Source organism: Mastigoproctus giganteus, chromosome 7 (genome assembly GCF_048544385.1).
Source record: "Mastigoproctus giganteus isolate SK-2022 chromosome 7, ASM4854438v1, whole genome shotgun sequence".
NCBI lineage: Eukaryota > Metazoa > Arthropoda > Arachnida > Uropygi > Thelyphonidae > Mastigoproctus > Mastigoproctus giganteus.
Window position 1 is genome coordinate 218801292 of NC_143581.1, and position 25663 is coordinate 218826954.

At 35.2% G+C, this 25663-nt stretch overlaps 1 protein-coding gene across 1 annotated transcript in view; it reads left to right on the forward strand.

Annotated features, from left to right (window-relative positions):
- The window catches only part of IntS10 (integrator complex subunit 10), an 86963-nt gene that overhangs the window by 18221 nt on the left and 43079 nt on the right, over positions 1 to 25663 (forward strand). Inside the window, exons 4-8 of the mRNA XM_090378570.1 lie at positions 622 to 678; positions 2912 to 2994; positions 9202 to 9283; positions 15675 to 15816; positions 23165 to 23456. Coding sequence (XP_090234696.1) covers positions 622 to 678; positions 2912 to 2994; positions 9202 to 9283; positions 15675 to 15816; positions 23165 to 23456 — 656 coding nt within the window. The remainder of the gene's footprint in view (positions 1 to 621; positions 679 to 2911; positions 2995 to 9201; positions 9284 to 15674; positions 15817 to 23164; positions 23457 to 25663) is intronic.

Genomic DNA, 25663 nt, shown 5'->3' on the forward strand with positions numbered 1-25663 from the left:
GTTCTCCATGACTGTATTGTTTAGCCTGGAAGGAAACACAGGCTTCTGTAAAGCCTTTTTTCTGCTTGAGGACATGCCTGCAACTCTACCTTTACCAACCAACTGTACTTTTTCTTCTTATCTACTTGCAAACCAATCTAGAATATACAAACCTCTCAGATGTGAAGTATTGATGTCACATATCTTTTAATTGTTGTTGCCATTATTTTGTGGTAATGAAAGCGCCTTAATATGCAAAGAAAAGTATAATGGAGAAAATCAATTGTGCAGTAGATAGACTGATTTTCAAACACTACATTATTTAATAATTTTTTTGATTTGGGTTGACCACAGCAGAATACGGTTAGTTAGAATGTTAGTCTGTTATAAAAATAATTTTTTCCCATCACATACAAACAAAATTTATGTTTGTCCTACAAGTAAGGAAAATGCAATTTTCAGTTTTGTTTAGATAAACAAGCTTTTTTCAAATTATAGAAATAAATTTTATTTCTATAATTTTTATTTCTATTTATTTTTTATTAAATATTAAAATTAGAAATTTACATTTTAAAAATCCAATTTCTCTTTAGTTATGACCTATGATTTATTTGTATTAAAATTACTTTTTTTATTTTTTAGAACTTTTTTCACATTTATCTGTGGAAGTCAAGCATAAAATTTTACTCTCAGTGGCAGGTAAGTTGTATTAATTTTAAACAAAATAAATAAGTCAGATAATAATTGAATAACTTCAGTGGATAAGAAATATTAAATTTATACATTATATCTTTCATGAGTTCCTTAGGTAATTTTGTTTATCTTGAAATGCTGATTTGTGTAGACCGGTTTTTCTAAACTGTGATGTTCTCCCTATCACATAATTTTCCTATTTATGTTTGTTTGTATGCCCAATTCCTTGTAGTGGCTTACTACTGAGATAACTGTCATGGTAGTGATACTCATTTTAAATTAATACTCTTTTTCATAGAGTGCAGGCTATTTGATGGTAGTACCTGGGCAGCAAGTTGTCAATAAGCAAAAGTTGGTTAATTGTGGGAAAACTGAAACCATGTGAAAAGTCTGATCTTTTTCACAAGCTTTCAGTAATAAAAAGGGATGGAACAGTTCCACTATTATACATAAATTTAAATTGTACTTTCATTTGTTATATAAAGCCAGTAGTATTTTTTTTTTAAATTTCACTGTAATATATTTTTTATAATTTATTTATATTGGTGGAGTTTTCATGCAAAATGCAAAGGGTACTAGGAAAGTTTTGCAATACAGCTTTGTTTATTTAATTTTTTCAAAGTAATTTCCTCTACATTCAATACACCTCTCCATCCTCCGAAACCAATCTTTAAACCAGTTCTGCCAAGTTTCACTAGGGAGTAAAGCACACTCGTTGTCCCAAGCCCGTAGAAGGTCCTCATCACTGGAAAACTGCCTCCCTTTTAGCTTCATTTTCACATGCGGGAACAGTGCAAAGTCGCAGGGAGCAAGGTCTGGACTGTAGGGAGGGTGCTCGAGAAGTTTCAATCCTGTCGTGGTCAGATATTCGGTGCAGGCTTTGGCGCGGTGAGCTGGAGCATTATCGTGATGGAGGTACCAGGTGTCCATTCTTGACTTTGGCCGCAGGTTCTTCATAGATCCAATGACTTTAGGCAGGCATTGTTCAGTATACCACTTAGCTGTGACTGTCTTCTGCGTGTCCAAAACGACACGTTCCACAATTCCACTCGATTTGAAAAATACAGCTATCATTTTCTTCTTTACAGATCGGGATTTTCTGACAATTACGGGTGTGTCGTCATCATCAAAGACCCAAACTTTGTTTTGAGCCTTGGTCGGCAGATCGTAATAGTACAGCCAAGTCTCGTCACCTGTCACGATGTTGTTCACATACCGAGATTGTCCCTTATCAAACTTTTTTTAACATCTCCCGGCACCAAGTCACACGTCGTGTCATCTGCTCTTCAGTCAGTTGATGCGGCACCCAGAGAGAACAAAGTTTCTTCACGTGCAAATGATCTTGCAGAATCGAACGAATTGCTGGTGCATTTAGGCCCAAAGTATCCTGTATCTGTTGGTAGGTCACTCGCCTGTTTTCGTCAAGCATTTTCCTCACAGCAGTAATGTTTTCCTCCGTAACTGACGTTCGTGGCCTTCCCGGCCTCTCAAAATCCTCCAGAGTGAAATTTCCCCTATGGAATTCTCTATACCACCTGAATATCGTTGTACGATGTGGACAATCATCATCTAGTGCAAGAGTCATTTCTTCTAAGCAGTGGTCTATGGTTAAACCACGCACGAAATTATACCGCAAAACTGTCCTATCTCATTTCGTGACCACGATGCCATCGCAAGCACTTTACACTCTCACTACTAATGAATAACTGAGCCCATCGACTTGGCGCGGCGGCTACTATGCACGTATGAACATGTCTCAACATGCAGCAACAAGCAGCTTCCTGTGATTCATTGTTGCGTCATATTGCAAAACTTTCCTAGTACCCTTTGTATATTTGCATAATTTTACTATCTTGTGCTTTTAGGGCCTAAAATATTGTAAAAAAGAAGAGATACAAATATGTCAGTGAACACAGTATCACATCTAGTACTCATGCCCTATATCTTTAATTCTTTGTTGCTACATTGTGTCCCACATGCAGAGAATTTATGAACTAACTTCTTAAAACAAAAAAAATTCTAGAGTTACTTTTTTGTATTGCTGTTATTATAATTGTCTTAAAACCATGATTCCCTGTCAAACCTTATTGAAATTACTCTTAATAGTTTCAGCAGCTTCCAAAATGTGATTGCTTAAAACAAAAAGAAACTGGATTTTTCTTCTGTAATCTATTTTTATTTGACAATATTTATAGAGTCATTGTGTGCTAATTTGTGCATTTCAAAATGATCTTTTTAGATAGTAGTGATAATACAATGGAACACTGTCGCCTAATTTTGCTAATGTTACAGAAGTTTCCTGAGAAGATAATGGAACATGGTGTAAGTTTCTTTATAATAAATCATCGAAACCAAATTTTGTATATTTCTTCATGTCATTGGATATAAACAGTATAATTATGTTTCTTTTATTATATCTGCTCCTTATACTTTATAGAGGTATTAAAAGAACAGGGAAAAGCCTTCATGCAGGATTTTATGGCTGTATATGTAAGACATAATCTATCCTCATTATGAAAAAGCCATTACATGGGGAGGAGGAGAACAGATTAATACTTTAATGGAAGTATGTGTAATTAGAAGTGAAATTGAGATCAATTTCAGACATAATAGGGATATAAGAAACATTATGTCACTTAGGAAAAGGGGGTGCAGAATTTCAATATGGTGAGTACAATGTGCACAAAAAGGACAGACAGGATGTAGGATAGAGGAATTAAGATTCTGTGCTTAAGAAGCACATAGAATCTAAGGCAGTGTACTCAATTGATATGGATTTCCAGTGTAATATTTAGCCATTCTGGGTTGGCATAAGCACTGGGAAAACAAAAATGAGAGTGGGAATATGTTATAGGCTGAAAGATTGTGACAGGGATGAGTATAATGAACAGCTATGCAGACAAACAGAGTGCACCAGTAAATCAAGCCTTATTATGGAGATTTTAACTTTCAGGTATTGATTGTAAATGTGGCGTGGTCATTCACTCACTAGTAGAACTTTTCTGGATTTATTGGGTGACTGTTTTCTATACCACTAGGTTAGAGAGGCAACAAGAGAAAGCAATATTCTTTATCCGATTATTAGCAGACTCTTCATGCATTAGGAATCTTCAGATAAAGAAACAGTGAGGCAATAGTGATCATAGTGTATTGATGTGGGATTCATTTAAAGATGTAACTACTGTAAATGGAAGGGATTTTGCTTCTGAAAGGTGACTGTAATGGTCTTAAGCATGTTTAAATGTTTTTCAGTGGGACCAACTGATGTTACACAACTCCAATTCTAAATGGGAAGCATTCAGGGAAGTAACTGTAGATGCTACTAATGTTTTTATATCAAGTAAGAGATATTATACAAGGTTTAGACCTGAATGGATGTTAGATTAACTGATTAGATGAGTGGTAGAGAAGAAAAAATGCATGGACTAATTAGAAATTATTGGAGGACACAGAAGCCTACAGTTAGTAGGCACATTATAGCCACACCAGCTTATGCGCCATCAAACCCCCCATAACAAGAAAACAGCCTACAGTAAGTATAAACTAATCTGCAATAGTTACTATAGGGAATTAGGCATGATTACTAGAAGTTGTCTGAGAAGGCAAAGAAAAATAGCAAGGGATTCTTTGCTATTTATCACATTGATCTGCTTGATATGATTGGCATAACTACTGATGATTCTATATGTTGCTGACAAACTGAATAAATATTTTTCTTCATGTGAAGGAATTTTTAAGGAAGGGGATACTAGAAGTATACCTAATTATAACTGGGAGTTAAATGATTTTATGATAACCGAGAAGAAGGTGGAATAGATATTATTGTAGCTAAAAGTAAATAAGGTAACAGGGACTTATGGAATATATCCAATTACAATAAAAAGCAGCAAAAGAGGTAAACTGACCTTCAAAAAACAAACCTGATTATGAGTACATCTGTGGATTCATGGGTGGACCCCTAGAGATCAGAGTTGTGTAAATGTCTCTCCTATTCAAAGAGGGCAATTAAAGGGTAAAGTGAGTAATTATAGACCTGTAAGCTCTTGACTTCTGTTCCAGGGAAAATAATGGAGCCAGTGGATAAAGAAGTAATGCAAAGTCATCTTGACAGGAATGCAGGTATGTGGCACTCATAACATGGATTTGTTAAGGGAAGATCTTGCTTGACCACTCAAGCTACTGTGAAGAGATCAGCTGTACTGTAGGAACAGCTGAAAGTTTTATTTCCCAAGCAGCTCTCATCTTTTATAAAGACACTGGATGCAAAACTAATTTTGATCATATAAAGGACAAGTTACTGTTATGGATGAAGGGATGGTTGAGTCAGAAAACAGCAGCTGGTTATTATTATTATGCATATGGTACAAGGAAGCCTGAGGCTTATGTTGCACCAGCCAAAAAAATTCTGAGTTGTCCTGAGAGAGAGAGAGAGAGAGAGAGAGAGAGAGAGAGAGAGAGAGAGAGAGAGAGAGAGAGAGAGAGAGAGAAGTAGAAGGGAATCATCAAGAAAGAGAAGAATGATATCCAGCTCAGGACCCTGGGTGTGCCAAGCTCATACTCACCAGATGTAAGCCCCTGGGGTCAACCTGTCGTTATCCCTCAAGGTTCAGTGCTTAGGCCCCTTACAATTTTCAATATTTATTAACAATATTGATGAAGGCATATCAATTTTAATATCTGAGTTTGCTCATGATACAAAGGTGGGCAAGGATGGTTAATTAAGCAGATGGACTGAAAGTGTCAATTAAAATTTAAGATCTATAAATGTAAGGTACTGCACATAGGTAACAGTAATCCCAGGATAACATACTAATTGGGTAGTGCCACACTCAAAGTAGCAGAGGATGAAAGAAACCTTGGGATAATTTTATAGTCCAACATAAATTTCTTTGAATATTGCTGACAAGCTACTAGGACAGATCATAGGGTTCCTTCAGTGATATGCAGGAATTTTGCTATTAGGGAAATAAAGTTGATACAGGGAGAAAGAAGCAGTCGTTGGGCTATATCTTGAATACTGTGTACAAGGTTTGGAAGTCTCATTTTAGGAAGGATGTAAATCTGTTGAAACAGGTGAAAAAAATTGCTGAGAAAAGCAGTAAGATTAGTCAAGGGCATAAAAGGATACTCTTATCAAGGAAAACATGAGTTCATGAGCAAATTACAGAATCTGGAAACTTGGCATTGCTAGGAGACTTGGTTGAATAGTTTAAATAAGTCTTTAAATGGTTTGAGTAAATGCCGATGGCATCTCTTCTCAGAAAACACGAGCACTCACGTGTGCGCGTGCGTTCACACACACACACACACACACACACACACACACACACACACACACACACACACACACACACACACACACACACACACACACACACACACACACACAGGGGGCACGAATTTAAGTTATAAAAGAATGGTTGCAGTTTATGAATCTGTGCACATCTGTGTGGGATAGACATGTATGTGGAAATTTGCTTTTAGCCAGAAATTAATTTATTGTTGGAACTAACTTCTACCTTAATTCATGAAAGTAGATAGATTGAATAAATTTAAAGAAGAATTGGAACAATTATTTAGGATGGATAGACAAATGAAATAGGCAGTGTTTTTTTTTTTACTTGATTCTGTATATAATTTTGCAACTGTTAATATGACATAATGTAATTCATGTGTATAGTTATCATTTCTATTCTTTGCTTCTCTTCAGGTGATTATTTATCATATCTGTTAGTAAAGTATTTATAAATGTTACTGGCCATGCACCTGAAACTAAAAATTCTTCCCACCACTTATTATTTGTTTTCTTCCATGCCATGTTTGAACCATCTTATGCTGCTGCTAGTTTGCATTAATGCAATGTTGGAATACAATGGTTTTGTATAGGAAATACAACTTCATTTGTTTCCCTTACACATGAAGTGCTATGGAGGAATTTTATTATAAAATCCTACTTTTGAACTTGAGACTATAAGAATTGTTTGTATTTCTGTATTCGGTTTCTGTTGCTGGGATACCTCTGTTCCTCCTGTAATGGTGGGCAACTGGCCATGAAGGAGCTTAGGCTTATTCTTGCATAGAGATTCTACTACTGTCATTGAATCAACATAACTTGCTAATTTTATTTTATACAAAGAGCATCTGAAAAGTGAACTTTCTGTTTGTTCAAGACTCAGCATACTCTTATGTAATAACTGTTTCAAGATTTACTGGTCTCTCATTATATGATAGTGGCCTCTATTAGCAAACTTATGCTGACTTGTGAATAATGTAATGTATTGATGTGTATAAATTGTGAATAATGTAATGTATTGATGTGTATAAATTGTGAATAATGTATTGATGAATCTAAATGAGCAACCAATTGATGTATGGGGGAAAAGAATTAGTTAAGCACATAACAAAGGTTGTGTTCCTTTTACTCCTTATACATTAATTTTTCCTACACAGAAAAGTATTAAAAGTTGAAGGGGAGGTTATATTTTAATCCATCATTGAAATCATTTAAGAATTTTATGTATTTCTGCATTCAGTGTTAGCTGCTAGGCAACAAAACCACTTCTGAGATTGCAATACCACTGTTATGATGAAACTGGTTGCCACTCAAATTTCAAGTGCCCAAATGAAAATCTTATAGAATCAGTTCAGGTCTGTAGTATTGGCCCACTGTTCCAGAATTATACTAGAGATGCTTTCCAGTGCTTCTTATAATTTGCTTTTAGTTTTTCTATAAGTGAGGTTTCAACATCTTGATTTCCAGAATAAGTGCGTAGCACACACTTCTTGATTAGACCGGGGTTTGAGCCAGTGACCATCAAATATGGAGGATGTGGAAAGGTCAGGGAATGACCACCGCATATCCCCGGAGCAATATGGCCTTAGTTGCTAATGCTCCTAAAAAAAAAAAAAAAAAAAAAATCCCAAACCAACCAGATTTCCAGAAGCCACAAACCATTTGAGGTTCAGTGCAGTAGCCATCTAGGCAAGGAATATATCTGTGGTGGTAACTACATGGTATGAATTTTGTTGCAGCTTTGTATATATATCAGTTGTAAATCTATATGATTGAAACTTTTGTTTCACGTGTCGAAGTGTGGAGGACAGGAACCTAGTTCCTATACTTAAACCAAATATCAAAACAAATAATATTTGATAAAAGAAAGTTGACAAAAATGTTAGAGAGAGAGAGATTGCAACAAAACATTAAGAAGACTGCACAATAAGGAATAGTGATGCCTGAGACCAACTGAGTCAGTTGGTCTCAGGAAAGGGTTGCATAATTTTTTTCTCCTGGAAACTTGGGTTTTTCATTCTTCAAACCATATAAGGAATACACAAAACTGCAGACACAATATGCTGACATCTTTAGCTTTAGTTGCTTTGGCACTTAATACACACCTAACCTAATCTAATCTTTAGACCTCTTTGTGGAACCCTTAGGGTTACAAGGAATTCAGTTTGAGAAACACCATTATAGATATAGATAGATATAAATAGTTAGATATACAGTCAATTTACTGTTTCTTCTTCAGCCAATCTGTGGAAACATTCAGTAATCCTGCTAGCTGCTGGGCAGTAAAGCTATGCCAGGGATTGAAAGAACACTGATGTTCTGATAAAATTGATTACTGCTCAATTTTGGCCTGTTCAAGTGAAAATCTTAACATCAGTTCAGATCTGTAGTGTTAGCATACTGGGTCCCAAATTGTACTACAAATACTTATTTTCTTGCAGGTCTGTTTTATTGCCAGATATCATTATTTTACAATACAGTGTCCAGCCAAGATATATATATTTTTGTTAGAATGCTTAAAGAGTGAGCATTCCTCTTAAAATACCTACTATGGCGTATTATATATAACACATGCTGGGATGATTCATCCAGTAGTAAGTGTCTGGGTGTGTAGGCCTAGTGGTAAAGTGAGTGGCTACAAAGCTGGAATGAAGCCTGGTTTGGCTTTCTTAACTGATTCCAGGTGCTATATAAAGTGAAAATAAATTTATGTGAATATAAATTTGTGCCTGGTAAAGCTGCACTGGTTGTACATGTCTAATACTGGCACTCCATGGCTGTATACTTCAAAGTATTTGGTCTCTTTCTACTTCATGTTCTGATGAGCAGAAATGTTTTTTATCACACTCCCCATCTTACAGATTTGCAAAAGGTAATTTTGAATTTTTTTATTACCAAACCATTAGAGTCTTGCTTGGTAACTATTAGTATGTAGAGTAATTCATCCATAGGTCACCTGGTGTGGCACCCTATCTGTGGTTCACTGTAGTTAACATTTAATTAGTACAGATATTAACATTGATTAAGCATTATATAAAAACATTTATTTTACATCCAAACACACTATAAAATTAACCTCATGCTTTTATTGATTTTTATTTTATTTCTGAATTTACTACCCAGTGTAAACATGTTAAAGATTTGAAATCCATATGTAGATAAAGTCTAGTTATATTACCTTTTATAAGTTTATTTGCATAACTTACCAGTATTTATATTTTACATTCATAATCTAGGTAAAATTGATAGAAACCCTTTTTGCTGCAGAAAAACATGGCCATTGTCAATTACCTGTAAACGAATATAGAAGACTTCTTGGTGAGTATGTGACTACATGTAGATACCTAGATGAAACCAGGTCGCTTTTTTTTTTATTTTAATTTTTTAAAGGCAGATGCTGAATAACTCTAGCTTCCTTGCTTTGATTTGCCTTTTTTTAAAATAACTTTTTTCTTTGTTTATAAATTATTCTTTTTATTACAATGTATATTGCTATTAATCAGCAAAATACATATTGCTGAGCAATAAAAATAGTAATTTTCATATATATTTTGCATTGCTTCCCCTCTGTTTTTACCCTTGTGGTTGTTGGTTGGTTTTAATTTTGTTCAAGCAAACTAAGGCTATGCAATGCAACATTAGTATATCATGTCTATAAATTGGTGTAATTTTGTGATTAGTTAATCTGTCTGTTTTGCTGGATGATGATTAAAAAAAAAAAAAAAAGCATGCAATCCTCCAAACTAATTGACTTGGTCATGTTTGAAAAGAGCCCATAAAAATTCCTCCCACCAAGATGGAATTATGGAATTCAAACCCAGACCTTTTTGACATGATATGGAAGTACAGAAATTATAACCATTGTGCCAACCTTAAATTGTTTTCATGACTAGCACAGTGGCTACAATCACTGCTCAATGCAAAAACAACCTAGGATTTGATTTCTGTCTAGGTGGAAACAACTTTTTTGGACTTTTTTTTTTTTTTTTTCTCACTATGGCTGAATTTGCTATTAATCAGCAAAATACATATTGCTAAGCAATAAAAATAGTAATTTTCACATATATTTTGCATTGCTTCCCTCTGTTTTTACCCTTGTGGTTGTTGGTTGGTTGGTTTTAATTTGGTTCAAGCAAACTAAGGCTATGCAATGCAACATTAGTATATCATGTCTATAAATTGGTGTAATTTTGTGGTCAGTTAGTCTGTCTATTTTGCTGGATGATGATTAAAAAAAAAAAAAAAAGCATGCAATCCTCCAAACTAATTGACTTGGTCATGTTTGAAAAGAGCCCATTGGAATTATGGAATTCAAACCCAGACCTTTTTGACATGATATGGAAGTACAAAAATTATAACCACTGTGCCAGTCTTAAGTTGTTTTCATGGCTAGCACAGTGGCTGCAGTCACCTGGGGTTGATTTCTGTCTAGGTGGAAACAACTTTTTTGGACTTTTTTTTTTTTTTTTCACTGTGGCTGAATTAGTTAATTTTGGGTGAGAGTTGCATAGCTTTTTCATCCATAAATTTTGGTTATTCATCTTGCAAACAGGCAAAAATTATAGACTATCTTGATAAGATTTTCATTATTATGGATTTTTCTTCATGCCTTTCATTAGAATAGGTCATTTTAAAACTTTTTCTAATGAAAAGCAAATGAAAAATGGTAAAAATGGTAAGCATTAGAAACAACTTCACCCAGAGATTGGATGCTGCAATTAACATAGAGATAAAAAGTAATACTGAAGAAACCTACGAATATTTAAAAAATATTGTAAAAAAAATAGCTCATGAAATCCTAGGCAAAAAGAAGAGCCAAGGACCAAAAAAGACCTGGATTACAGAGAAAGTAAGAGCTGCTGTAGAGGAAAAGAAACTTGTATATCAGAAATGGCTGTGTGATAGGAATGATGCATATAGGAATATTTATGTTGAAAATAAGAAAATAGCCAATCGATTGGTAGAAGAAGTGAAAAATGAAGAATGGGAAGGCAAATTGGGCTTCAAGCGATCAGTGGAATCGTGGAAGGTCCTTAAAGACTTGAGAAAACAGAATAAACACAATGCTGGTTTGCAATTAATACCTTTGAAAGACTGGATGAAGTACTACGAAGGACTTTTAAAAGAAGACTGGGAAGAGTTCAAGACAGTGGAGGATTTTGGTGTAGAAGACTCGGGCTTAAAAGTTTCTGTTAGGGAAGTGGAACTCTTGCTGAAGGAAGGAAGGAAGGAAGGAATGGCAAATCACCTGGACTTGGAGGAGTTTATATGGAACTTCTGAAATATGGAGGAAGAGGAGTGGCTGTTCTAATACAAAAACTGTTAAATGGTATACTGAGAGGAGAAGAAATGACAACAGGATATATTACATCAATTGATAAGAAGGGCGATCGGAAAAGCTGTTCAAATTACAGAGGAATATATGTGTCCTGAACCCGCTGTTATAAAGATTCTTGGAAAATGGATCAGGAACCATTTAGAAGCCCGAATCGAGGTGTCAGAAGAACAAAGTGGTTTTTTAGCCGGGAGGTCAAGTATAGACCATATCTCAACACTACGACAGATCAAAATGCCAATCGAAAGGAAAAGAAATCTTTATGATTTTCATTGACCTTGAAAAGGCATATGACAGTGTTCCAAGAAAACTCTTATGGGAAGCACTGAAAGAGGCAAATATTGATGGATAACTGGTTAACATTATTAAGACAATTTGCAGGAATAATAGATGCAGAATTAAAGTGGGATCAGCTTTGTCACCTGAATTCCACACTTCAAAAGGCTTATTACAAGGCTGTTGCATGTCACCAACACTTTTCAAAATTTATATCGACATCTGCCTAAGGTCCTGGTCAAAAAATGCAATAAAACGGGATTGCCGATTAATAAGAATACCTATATTCACAATTTACCTTTTGCAGCCAATCAGTTGATGATAGTACAGCACTTAGAAGCTGCAGACTATGCATGCCATCAATTGTTTGAGGAATATAAACAATGGGGTCTAAAAATCAATTTTAGCAAGACTGAAATGTCTTCAGGATCAGGACACATTCTAAATATTGCAGGTTTTAAAATCAAACAAGTCGATAAATTCAAATATTCGGGATCAATCTTATAAAGTGATGAATCATCCCAAGCAGAGATCAATAAGAGAATTGCAGATGGCAGAAAGGCTATCGGCATGTTAAATTCTGTTCTGTGGACAAAAATATCCTAAATAAAACAAAGAAACTTTATATTTCAAACGATTGTACGAAGTCTTCTATTGTATGGAGCGGAAACCTGGATGTTGAATAGGCGAGTGGAAAACAAATTGCTCTTCACAGAAATGGATTTTTGGAGACTCTCAGCAAGAACTTCTAAAAGAGACAGAAAACGGAATGAAGACATAAGAGAGAAAATGGAAGTGAAAAAGAATATTATTGACGCTATCAAAGAAAAGTGTTTAACATGGTATGGACATGTAAAATGGTGCAAGAAACAAGATATCCAAAGGCTATCCTGGAATGGATACCTCCTGGAAGAAGAAGAGGAAAACCTAGGAGGACATGGATGAATGGCATATGGTAGTGCATGACAGCCCAAGGCTTAACTGACCAAGACACCTTGAACTGCACTTTATGGCGGGAAAAAATTCCTACCAAAAAATAACTTGTAGGCTGAGGAAACCCATTTTAAATGGAAACGCTCCTCTTGAAGAAGAGTCTTAATTTGTTTTTTTTCTTACAGAGCTGAACGTGTGACAAAGTAGCATCATGGACAAAGTTGAAGCCAGAGCTGTATCCGGTATCTGTTCTTGAAGGGGAAATCTAAAGAAATCCACGAGGAGATGACTGCTGACTGCTGTATATAAGGATGAAACCTCATCCTATGGCATTGTGAAGCTCTGGCATAGACAGTTTAGATGTGGTCGGACTCAGTATAATCTGAGCCCATTCCAGGTCATCCCCATTCAGCCATTGATGACAGCACGATCAGAAAAGTGAAGTCGTTAATCATGGAAGATTGCCGGATATCTGTGCATGAATTGTCCCAGGAGGTGAAGATTAGTGTGGGCTCTATTGAAACAGTCCTTCATGATCAACTCCATTTATGAAAATTGAGTGCAAGATGGATTCCCCGATTATTGACTGGTTTCCAGAAGGCTGATCAACAACAAATCACAAGAGTTGTTAGCCCTGTGCCAAGAAAATGAGGAATACTTTTTCTCTCGTCTAATCACTCAGGATGAAAGTTGGATACACCATTTCAACCCTGAAAGTAAAAAGCAGTCCATAGAATGGCGACATCGTGGTTCCCCACCCCCAAGAAGGTAAGGGTCCAAGCGTCAGCAGGAAAGGTCTTGCTGCTGACAGTGTTTTGGGATGAGAAAGGCGTAATAATGACTGATTACCTGCTGAAAGGTAGAACAATTACAGGTGCCTATTATGCCAACTTACAAAATTACGGGAGAAAATCAAAACGTGTAGGCGTGGCATGCTGTCCAAAGGTGTGAGAATGCTTCAAGGCAAATGTCCCAGTTCACACTTCTGAAATTGCAACAACATAAGTGGCCACTTGTGGATACGAAATACTGCCCCATCCTCCAGCCTACTCACCCAATCTTGCACCATTGGACTTCTTGTTTCCTTCCCTCAAATCATTTCTTCGGAGGGCCCACTTCCCTGACGACGAAACACTCATTTCTGCAACAGAGTCATGGTTCAAAGACCAACTTCGACACTTCTACAAAAACGGTATCCGTAGCCTCATCCATCGATGGGAAAAATGTGTAAATCTGCATGGTGGCTATGTAGAGAAGGACTGAAATCTGTGCCAAGAATCAACAGGCTAGAACCTCTGCAGCTAGGTCAGGGCAATTTTTTATTGAACCACCTTCATATCTATTATTGAAGTAGAAAAGGTCATGGAAAATATCAAATATGGAAAAGTGGCAGGTGTAGATGAAATTAGATCTGAAATACTGAAGCCAGAGGGAAAAATAAGTGTAGTAGTTACATCATATTATTCAGAGATCATTTCCTGAAAGAATGGTAGTGTAGTCAATGCCTTGCTCCACTCCTCTATATGCTTAGAGAAGGGCATTAATTGCATGAATATATTAGAAGAAAATAATGCTAAATGTGACAGATATAGTTGAATTTTACTTCTTAATGTACCAGCTATTCTCCATGATGGCATAGTGGTTTTTTGCCACTTGCCACATTTGGAGAGGTCTGGTATTGAAGCCTCAGAGGATATCAATTCCAGAGGGAGGAATTCTTAAAGGACTCTTCATATGGAGCTATAGCTGATCTGCGGAAGAGGAAAAAGGTTTTCCTTGTGAGTTATTCTGGATTTTTTAGCCCACACAAAATGCAAATTGGCGTGTAAATAACAAGAACCTGTATTTAGGCTTGACCTTGGAAAAAAAAAAATAATGTAATAAAGTACTTAGAAATTTGCCCTTTCAAATTTAGAAAAATATACCATCTAGGATAATCATTTAAAAGGACACTTCTTTTCTGATAATTGAAACTATAAAACTATGCACAATTAATTACATGCAAACAGATTAAATATAATTGACAAAATATGAATTATCATATTATGATAGTTCATATTTTTTTAATGTTGAATCTGTTTGAGCCCTGTTTGGCTTATAGGGTTGATGATAGACCAATGTGGATTCTTTCAGAAAAATTTTCTTGTAGAGCATGGGTCAGCAACCAGTGGCACTGGTACCAAAGATGGCACCAGTACTGTCCAGGATGGTACCATGAAACAATTTCATTTAACCATCCAAAGAAGCAGTGCTGTTAAAGTCACCACAGAGATAGATAGGCATGGCCATGTTCTAATTTAATTCTAAGACAAAATCCCCCAAATCATTTCAGAAACCTTCACTTACTTTATATGCATTTCTTCTTCTTCTTCTTTTATTTTTTTCAAAATAAGAACAGGTGATTTCTTTACGCATAGATCTGAGGTCATTTCAAAAATTCACCCAGAGAGCCAATCAGAGACAAACTTGGTACTGTGCTCCTTCAACAGAACTCATTGCCAACGTCTGTTCTACAGTGTAAACCTTATATTTTGGGATGATTTCATTTTATTATCCCAATAAGGCAGTGCCATGAAATTCTCCACAAAGAGGAACATCCATGTTTTACAATAAAATATGTACTATGTAACTTTCAGGCAGTTAATTCCTAGTCCTTTTTTAGTGGTTTGCTAATAGTGATTGGAGTTTAGGTTCTTTGAATGATTGTATATCAATCATAGGCAAGTTTGTGCTGGTTAAGAAAATGTCCTAAAGAATTTCCCATCATACAGATACAGTAATCAAATGTTCAATGGTGTTGTTAGTGGAAAGATCCATAAAGCTCTTTACATTCTTTATTTACCCTATAGCCCTAACTACTTTTCTGAAATATCTGTAAAATTTCCTTTCCTCAAATAATTTCATGATATTAAAGGACTGTCTTTAATGTTATATCATTTTATAGATATTGAAGCAAAATTCTTTCATATCTGTAAAATTCAACCCCTGGAATTGATTTTGAAGCAAAAATAGTGTCCTTCAATATTCCAGCATCTATGCAAGCAAAGATGTTGGAGTACTGATAGATGAAAACACTTGGGTATTCATAAATTATGCTGCTTTAGATTTTTTTTGGCTACTTATGAGTGTCCAAATGACAAGGAAATGTTTATTATTATTTTCTAGTTTGTGATGTTATACCACTGATTCTGAATTCTCATGTCCAGCTACCAACGAAGCAAATGTTTAGATTGTTACAAAAATCTGTTGAGTTTTATATCTGCTATATTACCCAGCCAGCAAGCAAAGATGTTGAACAGTCAAACAGGTAAAAAGGAAGAATTAAATCTTTTCTTAGTCATGTATATATCAAAATATTGATTTTTTTTTCATAATTTTAAAATTATTTTAAAAATGTTTTAATTTTATTAATATTTTATGAATAATTTAAACTTTTGTGATTATCATAAGGCTGTGCCTTAAGAAATAACACAATATCAAAAACTTAGACTAATTTTTCAAACTCACAGAACCAACTTTTCATCTTCCTTGTTTATTCATTCAGCTGCCGTTTTCTGGAACAACCTTCCTTTATACGTATTTCCTGAAAATTACAGTCTACAGAAGTTCAAGTCCAGTGTCAACAAATATCTTCTTTTGTCTTCTCAACCTCCAACCCAAGCACGGTACTAAGTACTATAGGTTCTAATACCTCTCGTGTTTGGGGTTTACATAAAAAAAAACCATTTATTAGAATTATAAATCATAATCATTTATAAATGCAGTATTATCATTTCATTGAATTAGGATAATTTTTCTGGATGGTCTAACTGTTTATTAATTACAGACCATTGAGGTATTATGGAGGAGGAGGTGAGTGTGAGAGGTTTGTTAATAGACATTTGAGAGAAGTTTGGTGTTTATTAATAGAAACATCTGTTAAAGGCAAGTACAGAAAACTTACTGCAATCACAACTATATCTTGTACTTTTAATAAATATAATTATGCAGAATCCATTAGCTTCTTTTATGTTTCTGTATTTTCAAATTCCAAAGTAATAGCCACTGGATTCTGGCTTGCAGCTTTGTAATTTGCCTAGTAAAGAAGAACTGTTATTAAGTTGGTTGTGTTAACATTCAGTATCACTAACCATTTCCTCTGGAACCATTATGAGATGGGCTCCAGTGATCTGTGTTCTGATTCAGTCAACTTGCTAATACAGTTGGTCGTCGACTTACGACCGACTTCCGTTCTGACTGACAGGTCGTAAGTCGATCTGGTCGTATGTCGGCCATATATTTATTAACAGTATTTTTTAACCTTTCTAATCTTTTTATCATCTTTATGATTTATTTTTATAATCTTTTATTTTTCATTTTAAATACAGTAATGTTTTTATCTTTTACTTAGCGATACTGAATATACCTTCGTTTCTACGCCTAGGCTATCTCTCTCTCTCTCTATGAGGTTAAATTCAAACGTTCTCTACATTTTAATTGGTTTATTATTCATACTGTTTATAAAAAAACAAAACTACAATCTATAATTATATTGTACTGTAAACACAAAAATACAATCTAAAATTAATGTAAAAATTAATACAAATGAAATTTACGAAAACAATTTTCAATCTTTGCTTGTGCTGGGTTGTGCATCGTCAGGGCCATGTTCTTGGGTTGAGGTAGGAAATGTTTATTTATAGAGACATTATGCAAAGAAAATCTTTTTTTAAAAACGCTTAAACCACCCAGTTCTGTGTAATTGTCTCCGGCACGTGATTTTAAACTGAAACAAACTTCTAGCCTTTGTTTGCACTGTGTGAAGGCTCATGGGTGTATTTTTTTGTATTAAATCTTCCATCCACATAAACAACAATTTCTCCTTTTCATGGATGGGTTCCTGTCGTTGTTTGGTTAAAATTGTAGACTTAATAAGTGCAGAACCTTTCACAGCTTCCCGAATTCTTTCTTTGTCCTTAAGTATCGTCAATACCGTGGAATGTGATAACTTCAAGTCACATGCTATCGTATTCACTTTCTTTCCGCCTTCATACTGCTGGATAATTTTCATTTTACACTCTAAATCAATAGTTTTCCTTGACTTTTTAGCTGGCGTATATGTAGATGAAGTCATTTTCCTTTTACTAAACATTTTATGCGTATTTCAGTAGAATTTTAATTAATACACCACACGCAACAGATACTTGAAAGCGACTGGGTGTATGTGAGAGAGAGTGACTGGGTGTATGTGCCTGGTGCTGTCTTCAGGCCTCCCGTCATCGATTAATTAATTTATTATTATTATTATTTTTTTTGTGGTCGTAAGTGCGGCCGGTCGTAAGTCGCATAGGTCGTAAGTCGACGACCAGGTGTAATTATGTTATTCCTTTTTATTGCAGTTGACTTGTTAAGATTAGCTGTCATGATGATTATCATGCCTACTGCCAAAAAAAATCTTATAATTAATGATCTTTTTCATCATGTGAATGAGCTGTCTCTTTCATTTTTAAATGACAGAGATAGTCTCAGTTCATAAGATTCAAAAGTTCACTTTTTATCGCTTTATTAGGCATCATATTTTATAGACATAGTCTGCCACTAGATAGTCCACTAGACTGAACTGGTTATCGAATTGGTAACTCTCTACGAGAAGGCTTCCAGATCAGCTAGTGTATAATCTCACTGCCTCTACTCTGCCAGGTGGAGGCAGTTCGGGTAGTGTGTATGCTGGGGGCATTGTAAAGGCTGCATTATGACATGGAGCTGGGTATATTCTTGCTGTGTGTACATCATATCCAAAAACTTCATTACTTTAAACATGTTCTCCCTACCTTTTCTTACCACTGAATAAATCATGAATAGTCAAACTAATAGAACTTATCTGCAAAAAGATCTAAATGCTTTCTCGTTCATTTCACAAATATACGTGTTCTCATTTCCAACCTCAATGATGTCCATTTCCACTTATGGTCTGCCAAACCCCACATACTTTTTCTGACAGAATCCCAATTATTGGTTGATTCAGTCACTGCTCATCTCAAATAATCTAATTATTTGCTGTATGATTCCTTTAACTTCAAAGGTGGTACTTGTGCATATGTCCGCTCTGATATTCCCTGTCAGAGACTCAGTAATTTGGATTCTTCTCTTTTCAATCCTCTCTGGTTTAAAATCTTTCTACTTCATTCCGTCAAATTCATCTGTTGGATATATTGTTCTCTCAACTTCACTAACCACTTGGAACTCATTGATTTCCTCTCTTTGGAACTTTAAAATGTTCACAACTCCAGCTGGCTTCCATTTTTCAGTCATATGGACCCAGCTGGTCAAGATGCTGAGGTTTTTGCGATTAATAATGACCTTGTACAGATTGTTCATTTACCTACCAGAATACCAGACAATCCCTAACTACACAGCCAACACTCTTGATCTCTTTCTCACAAACAGCTTCCAGTTGAGGTGAGCAGTCTTCTAGACACCTCATATCACAACACTCGATGAAGGTCTCTTCTTCAATAGAGCCTTTCTCATGGTCATTCTCAACATTTTGTTGTTTGGCATTACAAGAATGCAAAATAGGATGATGTGAGATTTATTTTCTTTTTTTCCTTGGTCAGATTACTATTTCAAATCTTCTAATGTCAATGTTTGTACAGATTGTGTCAGTGAAATTATTCTGTAGGGATAAAATCCTTTATTCAACACCCCACTTTAAAATCTTGTATATGTTGCATATCGCAATTGGCTTGCATCCAAATCATTTTCTGCCTACACAAAAGCTAGAAAAAATTGTATAGCAGTTATTAATCAGTCCAAATAGATTTTGAATAGACTAAGAGCAGAAAACTTGCTTCTTGTCCAAATGGTAGTCGAGCATTCTGGTATCTTGACAAACTATTGGCCGCAACTTTTGCCCATCTCTGTTCCCACTTTTGTCCAAACTGGATGGTTCTATTGCCACCTCAGCTAAAGATAAAGCTGACCTGCTAGCATCCTACTTTTTTTCTCAGTTGTGTATTGTTGATCTTGGTAAACCACCTCCTACCATTTCCAGTATCCATTCAATACCTCCTGTAGTCTTCCGTCAAAAGGATGTCAGAAGAATTTTGGACAGCCTTGATGCCAAGAAAACTCCAGGTCCCGATAGTATTTCTCCACTTGTTCTCAAAACCTGTGCTCCTGAGCTTCTGTTCTGGGTTGCCTTTTTACGCTTTCTTATTCCACCAGTGTTTTCCCTTCTGTTTGGAAATTTGCTCCTATCCAGCCACAGCCAGTTCCTAAAAAGGATGACAAATCCCTTCTATCAAATTATTGTCCCATTGCTTACTTCTACTCTTTCTGAAGTAATAGAGAAATCTCTTAATTGCCAACTCTTAAATACCTTGAAACCTTCCATCTGACCAATGATCACCAGTGTGAATTCCATCAGTGTCGATCCACTGGTGATATTTCTATTAGAGATTACCCTGACTTCTGGTCTCTCTTGGCATAAGCACATCACAAATGTTGCTTCCTCTGCATCTAAAAACTGGGTTTTCTCTTTTGCTCTCAGCATTATTTTTCTTCCAAACAGCTGCTCACTTTACAAACACAAATCCACCTATTGTGGAATATTGTTCCTCCATCTGGGTGGGTTCTACTTGGCACATTATGGCCTGAGATGCCAATGCACCATAAAATAACAAACAACAACAACCCACATCTGTGGCATGCCCCAAAACCCTCTCTCAGTCTTCTAGATTCCATTCAAAGGAGGGCAGTTAGGTTAATTAATGACCCATCTCTAACAACAAAGTCTCTTCACTCTCCGTCTCATAGATGTTCTGATTCTGCTGCATACTTTTTCTATAGATACTTCCATGGGCACTGTTCTTCCGAATTGGCTTTTATAATTCCTGCTCTGTCTTCCAAACCAGCCTGAACACATGCTGCTACCAGTGAGCATCCTTTTACTGTCCAACTTCAAACTCACAGAACCAACTTTTTCATTTTCTATTCCATTCAGTTTCCATTTTCTGGAAAAACCTCCTTTCATACGTATTTCTTGAAAATTAGTCTACAGAAATTCATGTCTAATGTCAACAACTATCTTCTTTTGTCTCACCTTCAATCCATGCTCGGTACTAAGTACTGTAGGTTCTAATACATCTTGTGTTTGGGGTTTTTATATATATAAAAAAAATTATAGATTTTGCTATTTTATTATAGATCTGAGGTTTTTTTTTTTTTTTTCCTTTTCATTTGGTGTGATATCATATGGGTGTTTTTAGTTTTCACATCAGAAGCTAAATTGAGTTTTATCATCTCTGAAATATGATACCAGAGCTACAGGTATCTAAAAATAGACAAAACAAACAACAGATTAACAGATTAAGACAGGAAAACATGAAACACTGAATTTCCTAACAAATATAGCAAATTACTGCTGCAGTTACTGTCAAACTTTGCAAGGTGAAATTCTGCTTCTATGAACCAAGCCACCCAATATTCAAAATAAAAAAATATATACATAAATAAGAAAAGACAAAGTGACACTCACCTTCAGCAGTATGGAAGCATGACCCCCTGCCTCCATCAAAGAAGGTGGGTGTTTTTTTGACTTTCCTTATTTAAATTTTATTTTGAATATTTGGTGGCTTGAACATAGGAGCTGAATCACCCCTAGCCCAACTGAACCGTAACTTCAGCAGTAATTTTCTGTATTTGTGAAGTGGTTTAATGTTATTTTTCATAATTCTTAGTGATGTAACCAGGTTGGTTCCTGTAGTAAAGTTATTTATTTTTTATACAGACATAACATAGTCCATTATATTTCTTTTCCCTTTCTTCCTTCCTTTTGAATAGGTATGATTACCTCTTGTTTTCTTTGTTATGCTTTAATTTATTCTATTATTTGGTTTGTGTTAGCTAATCATTTAATTTTATTTTAGTTATTAGCATTAGTAGTGGCAAATAATGCAAGAAAGCAAACTTATACAGCATCAGCTTAAAAAAAAAAAAAAAAAGATACAGACCTCCCATTTTACCTATTCATTCCCTCCAATAGTTTGTTTAGTTCTTCCTTGAATTTATTTAAGCTATCAATTTCCACAACAACAGATGGAAGTTTATTCCAGCAATCAACCACCCGCTGCTAAAGGCAAACAGCCGGGTGGGTAAAGTGCCTGCCTAGTAACCCAAAGGTTGCGGGTTCAAATCCCACCTCGGACTTGGATCAAAGTACTGCAAAAACCTTGGGAGGTGCATTATGGCCACAGAAGCCGATGCGCCAACAACTTCCAAAAAAAAAAAATAAAAAAAAAAAAAAAAAATTAAAAAAATAAGGGCAAACTGCCACACATCTATTCTGCAACTACCCTTTCTCAGTTTGAATTTGTGCTGCATCCCATCAGCATTGAGCATGCTCAATACATTCATACCTCAATCAGATAATTTTGTAGATGTTCAGTCTCTAGATACTGCAATTTTCAAAACTAAAGCCTTTCTTGGTAAGAACACCCCTTTGTTTCCTCACAAATCTTGTTCCCCTTCTCTGTACTCGCTCCAGCAGGTCTACATCCTTCCTAAAATGAGGCCTCCAGACCTGTATGCAGTACTCAAGATGTGGCCTGACCATTGCATTATACAATGGGATAATCACCTCCTTATCCCTGCTAGCAAAATTCCTGTATATCATTAACAAAACCCCATGAGCTGTCCTGGTAGCCTGTCTACATTGCTCAGAGAACTTCATATCCTTATTATTTAGGTTAAATGTTTGTTATGATTTAGCTCAATGTTAATTTGCATATTTGCATATGATTTAGACCTGTCAAATGGCTGGTTCAACTTTTAAATTTACAATGGCCATGATATACTTTATAGTCTTGAATTTTAGTTGTTATTTTCACATAGGGACCATTAGTGACTGAAATATGATGCTTTTTTTTGAAGTTCACATGTACTGCACTGATGTACCTTTGAAAAGATAGTGTTCGTGAGCTTCCAGTTTCTATTTATTTAATTATTTACATGTATTTATTCTAAATATATTAAATTGTCTCTAAGTATAAAAGTGGCACTCATTCTTCGTTGGGCTTCAGTATACATTTTTTTGGGGTGTGGGGGAGTTACACATTTGTGCTGCTGAGGGTGAATGTTGCTTTCGTTTTTCGTATATTTATATTTTGGTTTATTTTGAATATTAATTGGCTTGGTACATGGAACATAATTTCACCTTGCCAAGTTTGACATAACTGCTGTATTTGTTAACATAGTTTTGTGTTTTATTTTTTCATAAGTTTTAGTGATTTTGCCATGTTGGTCCCTGTAGTAAAGTTATATAAAAAAATTGACAGACCATGTGACACCTATTGAAACATCTAATTTTGTCAATTAGATCATAGTCAAAATCTTTGTGTGTGCATATCCACTATTATCCTGCCTAAGTATATGAATCATCAAGGCTTGCTAGTAGCACGAAAAATGGGTGGAGCAGATCTGGAATAGTCAACTAATGTAGTGATCATTCTTCCATTAGTTTCACACCATAAGGCAGCAGATACTGTGCATACAATTTCATGCCAAAGAAGAAAAGACTAGTTTTCCAAAATTTCTTTTTAATACCTATATAATTTAATGTTAGTGTAATACTCATGTTCTTTCCTTTTTAAGATTCATTTTGCTTATTTTTATAGCTCCCAGTTATCAGCAGAAAGGTATAAAATGGATGGTCCAATAGAAGAACCATGGGATCAGCTGTTTGCTTTAATGGAAGCGGCAGGACGAAAATTGAACTGGGAACTAGCAGATATTTTTGCATCTACAAGAGGTATTTTTGCTGCTTCTGAATCTCATTGGCAGAGAATTGTGTCAGTTTTTCAGAAGAAGCCAGTATATGCTGATATGGCTGGAGTTGACATAAATATTCCTGTGGGTGGAAGCAGTAGTACTGTTGGTGATGAAGCAGTTATAGCCCACTATAAGCAGGTTTGTTTTCACAGAAATATGACTTCAGTGTTTAGCTTAAAACTCTATGATAAATGCTTAATAAGATATTAGTGATAAAAAATTAAAGTGGAACTTTCAGTGAAACATAACTTTTACATAACTATATGATTTTCAGCTTGTTTAGATAATTTGCCAATAAGTTGTCCATTAAGAGTTAAATATAAAAAAGAAGTTCAATTATATATTCTAAATGTATATGTGCACTTGGGTGCCATCAAGGTTGTTTTCCACATTTATACAAAAGGTTAATATATTTTGAATCCTATTTGACAGTATTGAAAACTTATTGAAGCCTTTTCATATAAGGTTAGAGACTTGTTTCAGGTGAATGTACAGGAGTTTCCTAATTTTTTTCTCATCTTATTTGATAAAAAGTGCATTTGGAATTGTCAGAACTAGAACTGCTTATTGTACCTCTGCCAATGAAAATGTTATTCATTTATATTGCAGTCACTGTGGAAAAAACCTAAATTTAACCTAAAGGAAACCCCCGAAGCCCTGTAGCATGAGATCTGCACCAACATGTGGGGATAATTTATTCTTTTCAACTATAAAGTTCATTGTAGAGAAATTCCTGTTTCTATAGTAAATAGACGAAAGTCCTGTTAACTATATAATGATTTTTTTTTTAAATGATGGCAACCTCCAAATACAAACCTATAATACCTTATTACTACATGTGGGTCAAACGTTCAGAAGACAGAAAATACTTATGTTGACATTAGACCCCAAAATTCTGTAGATCATAATTTTCAGGTAACACCATAAAGGAATGTTGTTCTAAAACCCAGAAATAAAAGGGATAAACGAAGAAGAAGAAAAGTTAGTTCAGTGAGCTTGGAGTTGAATTGTGGCTGAGTGTTGATTAGCCAATGGATGCATTCGGAATGCTTTGGAAGAAAGAAATGAGTTAGAATTACAGATTATAATTCAAAACAGTGCCCATAGAAATATCTGTAGAAAAGGTGTAAAGCAGAAATGCATCTGTGCAACAAGGAGTGGAGAGTTTGTAATTGAGGGATTGAATCATTAATTAACCTAACCTTAAGAAAGGTATTGGGGGTACCATTCCAGATGTGGAAACAGTAGTTCATGATGGCAGATTTGAATAGTCATAAGCTGTTTAGAAGAAAAGTGACAAGACCAAAAGAGTAAACCTAGGTTTTTTGATGCAAAGGTGTATTTTTGATATGCTTATGCCAAGAAAGGTTACAAGTAAGATTTATTTCCAGTAAAGAGATGTGATTTTGTCTTGTCAGAAATCTGAATGTTCTTGAAAATGTTCAATCATGGAACAGCACATTTTTTTTGTAAGAAGTATGCAGTTAAACAAGTTTTCTTCCCACTGGAGTTACCTCAACTCTTTCCAAAGCAATGGAGAAACCCATTGCCAACTGCCAACTCTTGTGCTGTCTTGAAATATTCCATTTTGTTAATATCAGTATGGATTCTATCAATATCAGTCACTGGTGACATCTTGGGTTATGCTACTCATCATTGAAGAAATTCCATAGAAACGTTTGGAGACACAAAAGCAATTTTTCTCAACATATCTAAAGCCTTTCATTTGTATTTTTAAGCAAGCTTCCAACTTATAATCTGTCTTCTGATTTTTTGACAAATTTTGGCTGTTTGTGTAATGCAGTGTGCTATCATGAGTGATTCTGTGGAAATGATTTCTAGTCAGTGGATGATCATTAATGTACAGAGAGTGAATGAAAGAATGGAGCCTTGGAAAACTGAAGCATTAGTTGAGAAGTTTGAAGATCCACCCACCATCACATGCAATGAGTAATCAGAAAAAAAAAAAAAAAAGCTGGCTACTCAATAAGATATTAGTGATAAAAAAAAGATATTAGTGTGTTATTGCAAAAATCCCTGTCATAAAATCCATTTACTCTGTGCATATTAAGGAAAGAGATAACTGCAAATTGTCTTGTTTATGTGACATATTCAGATTTTCTTAATTTATTTTTAAAACACTGACACTTTTTTATATTTCTTGTATTGTGGAAATATGTTCTCACTGGTTTGTTAAGGTCTGCTTTCATGGATATCTGTTTACCCTCTGATAAAGGGACAGTGATCCCTGAAATAGCTATCTGGGTAATGGCATGCATTTGAAATAAATAAGAAAATATGTAGTTTCCTTAGACAAGACAGAAATACTATTAATTTGTAGTGTA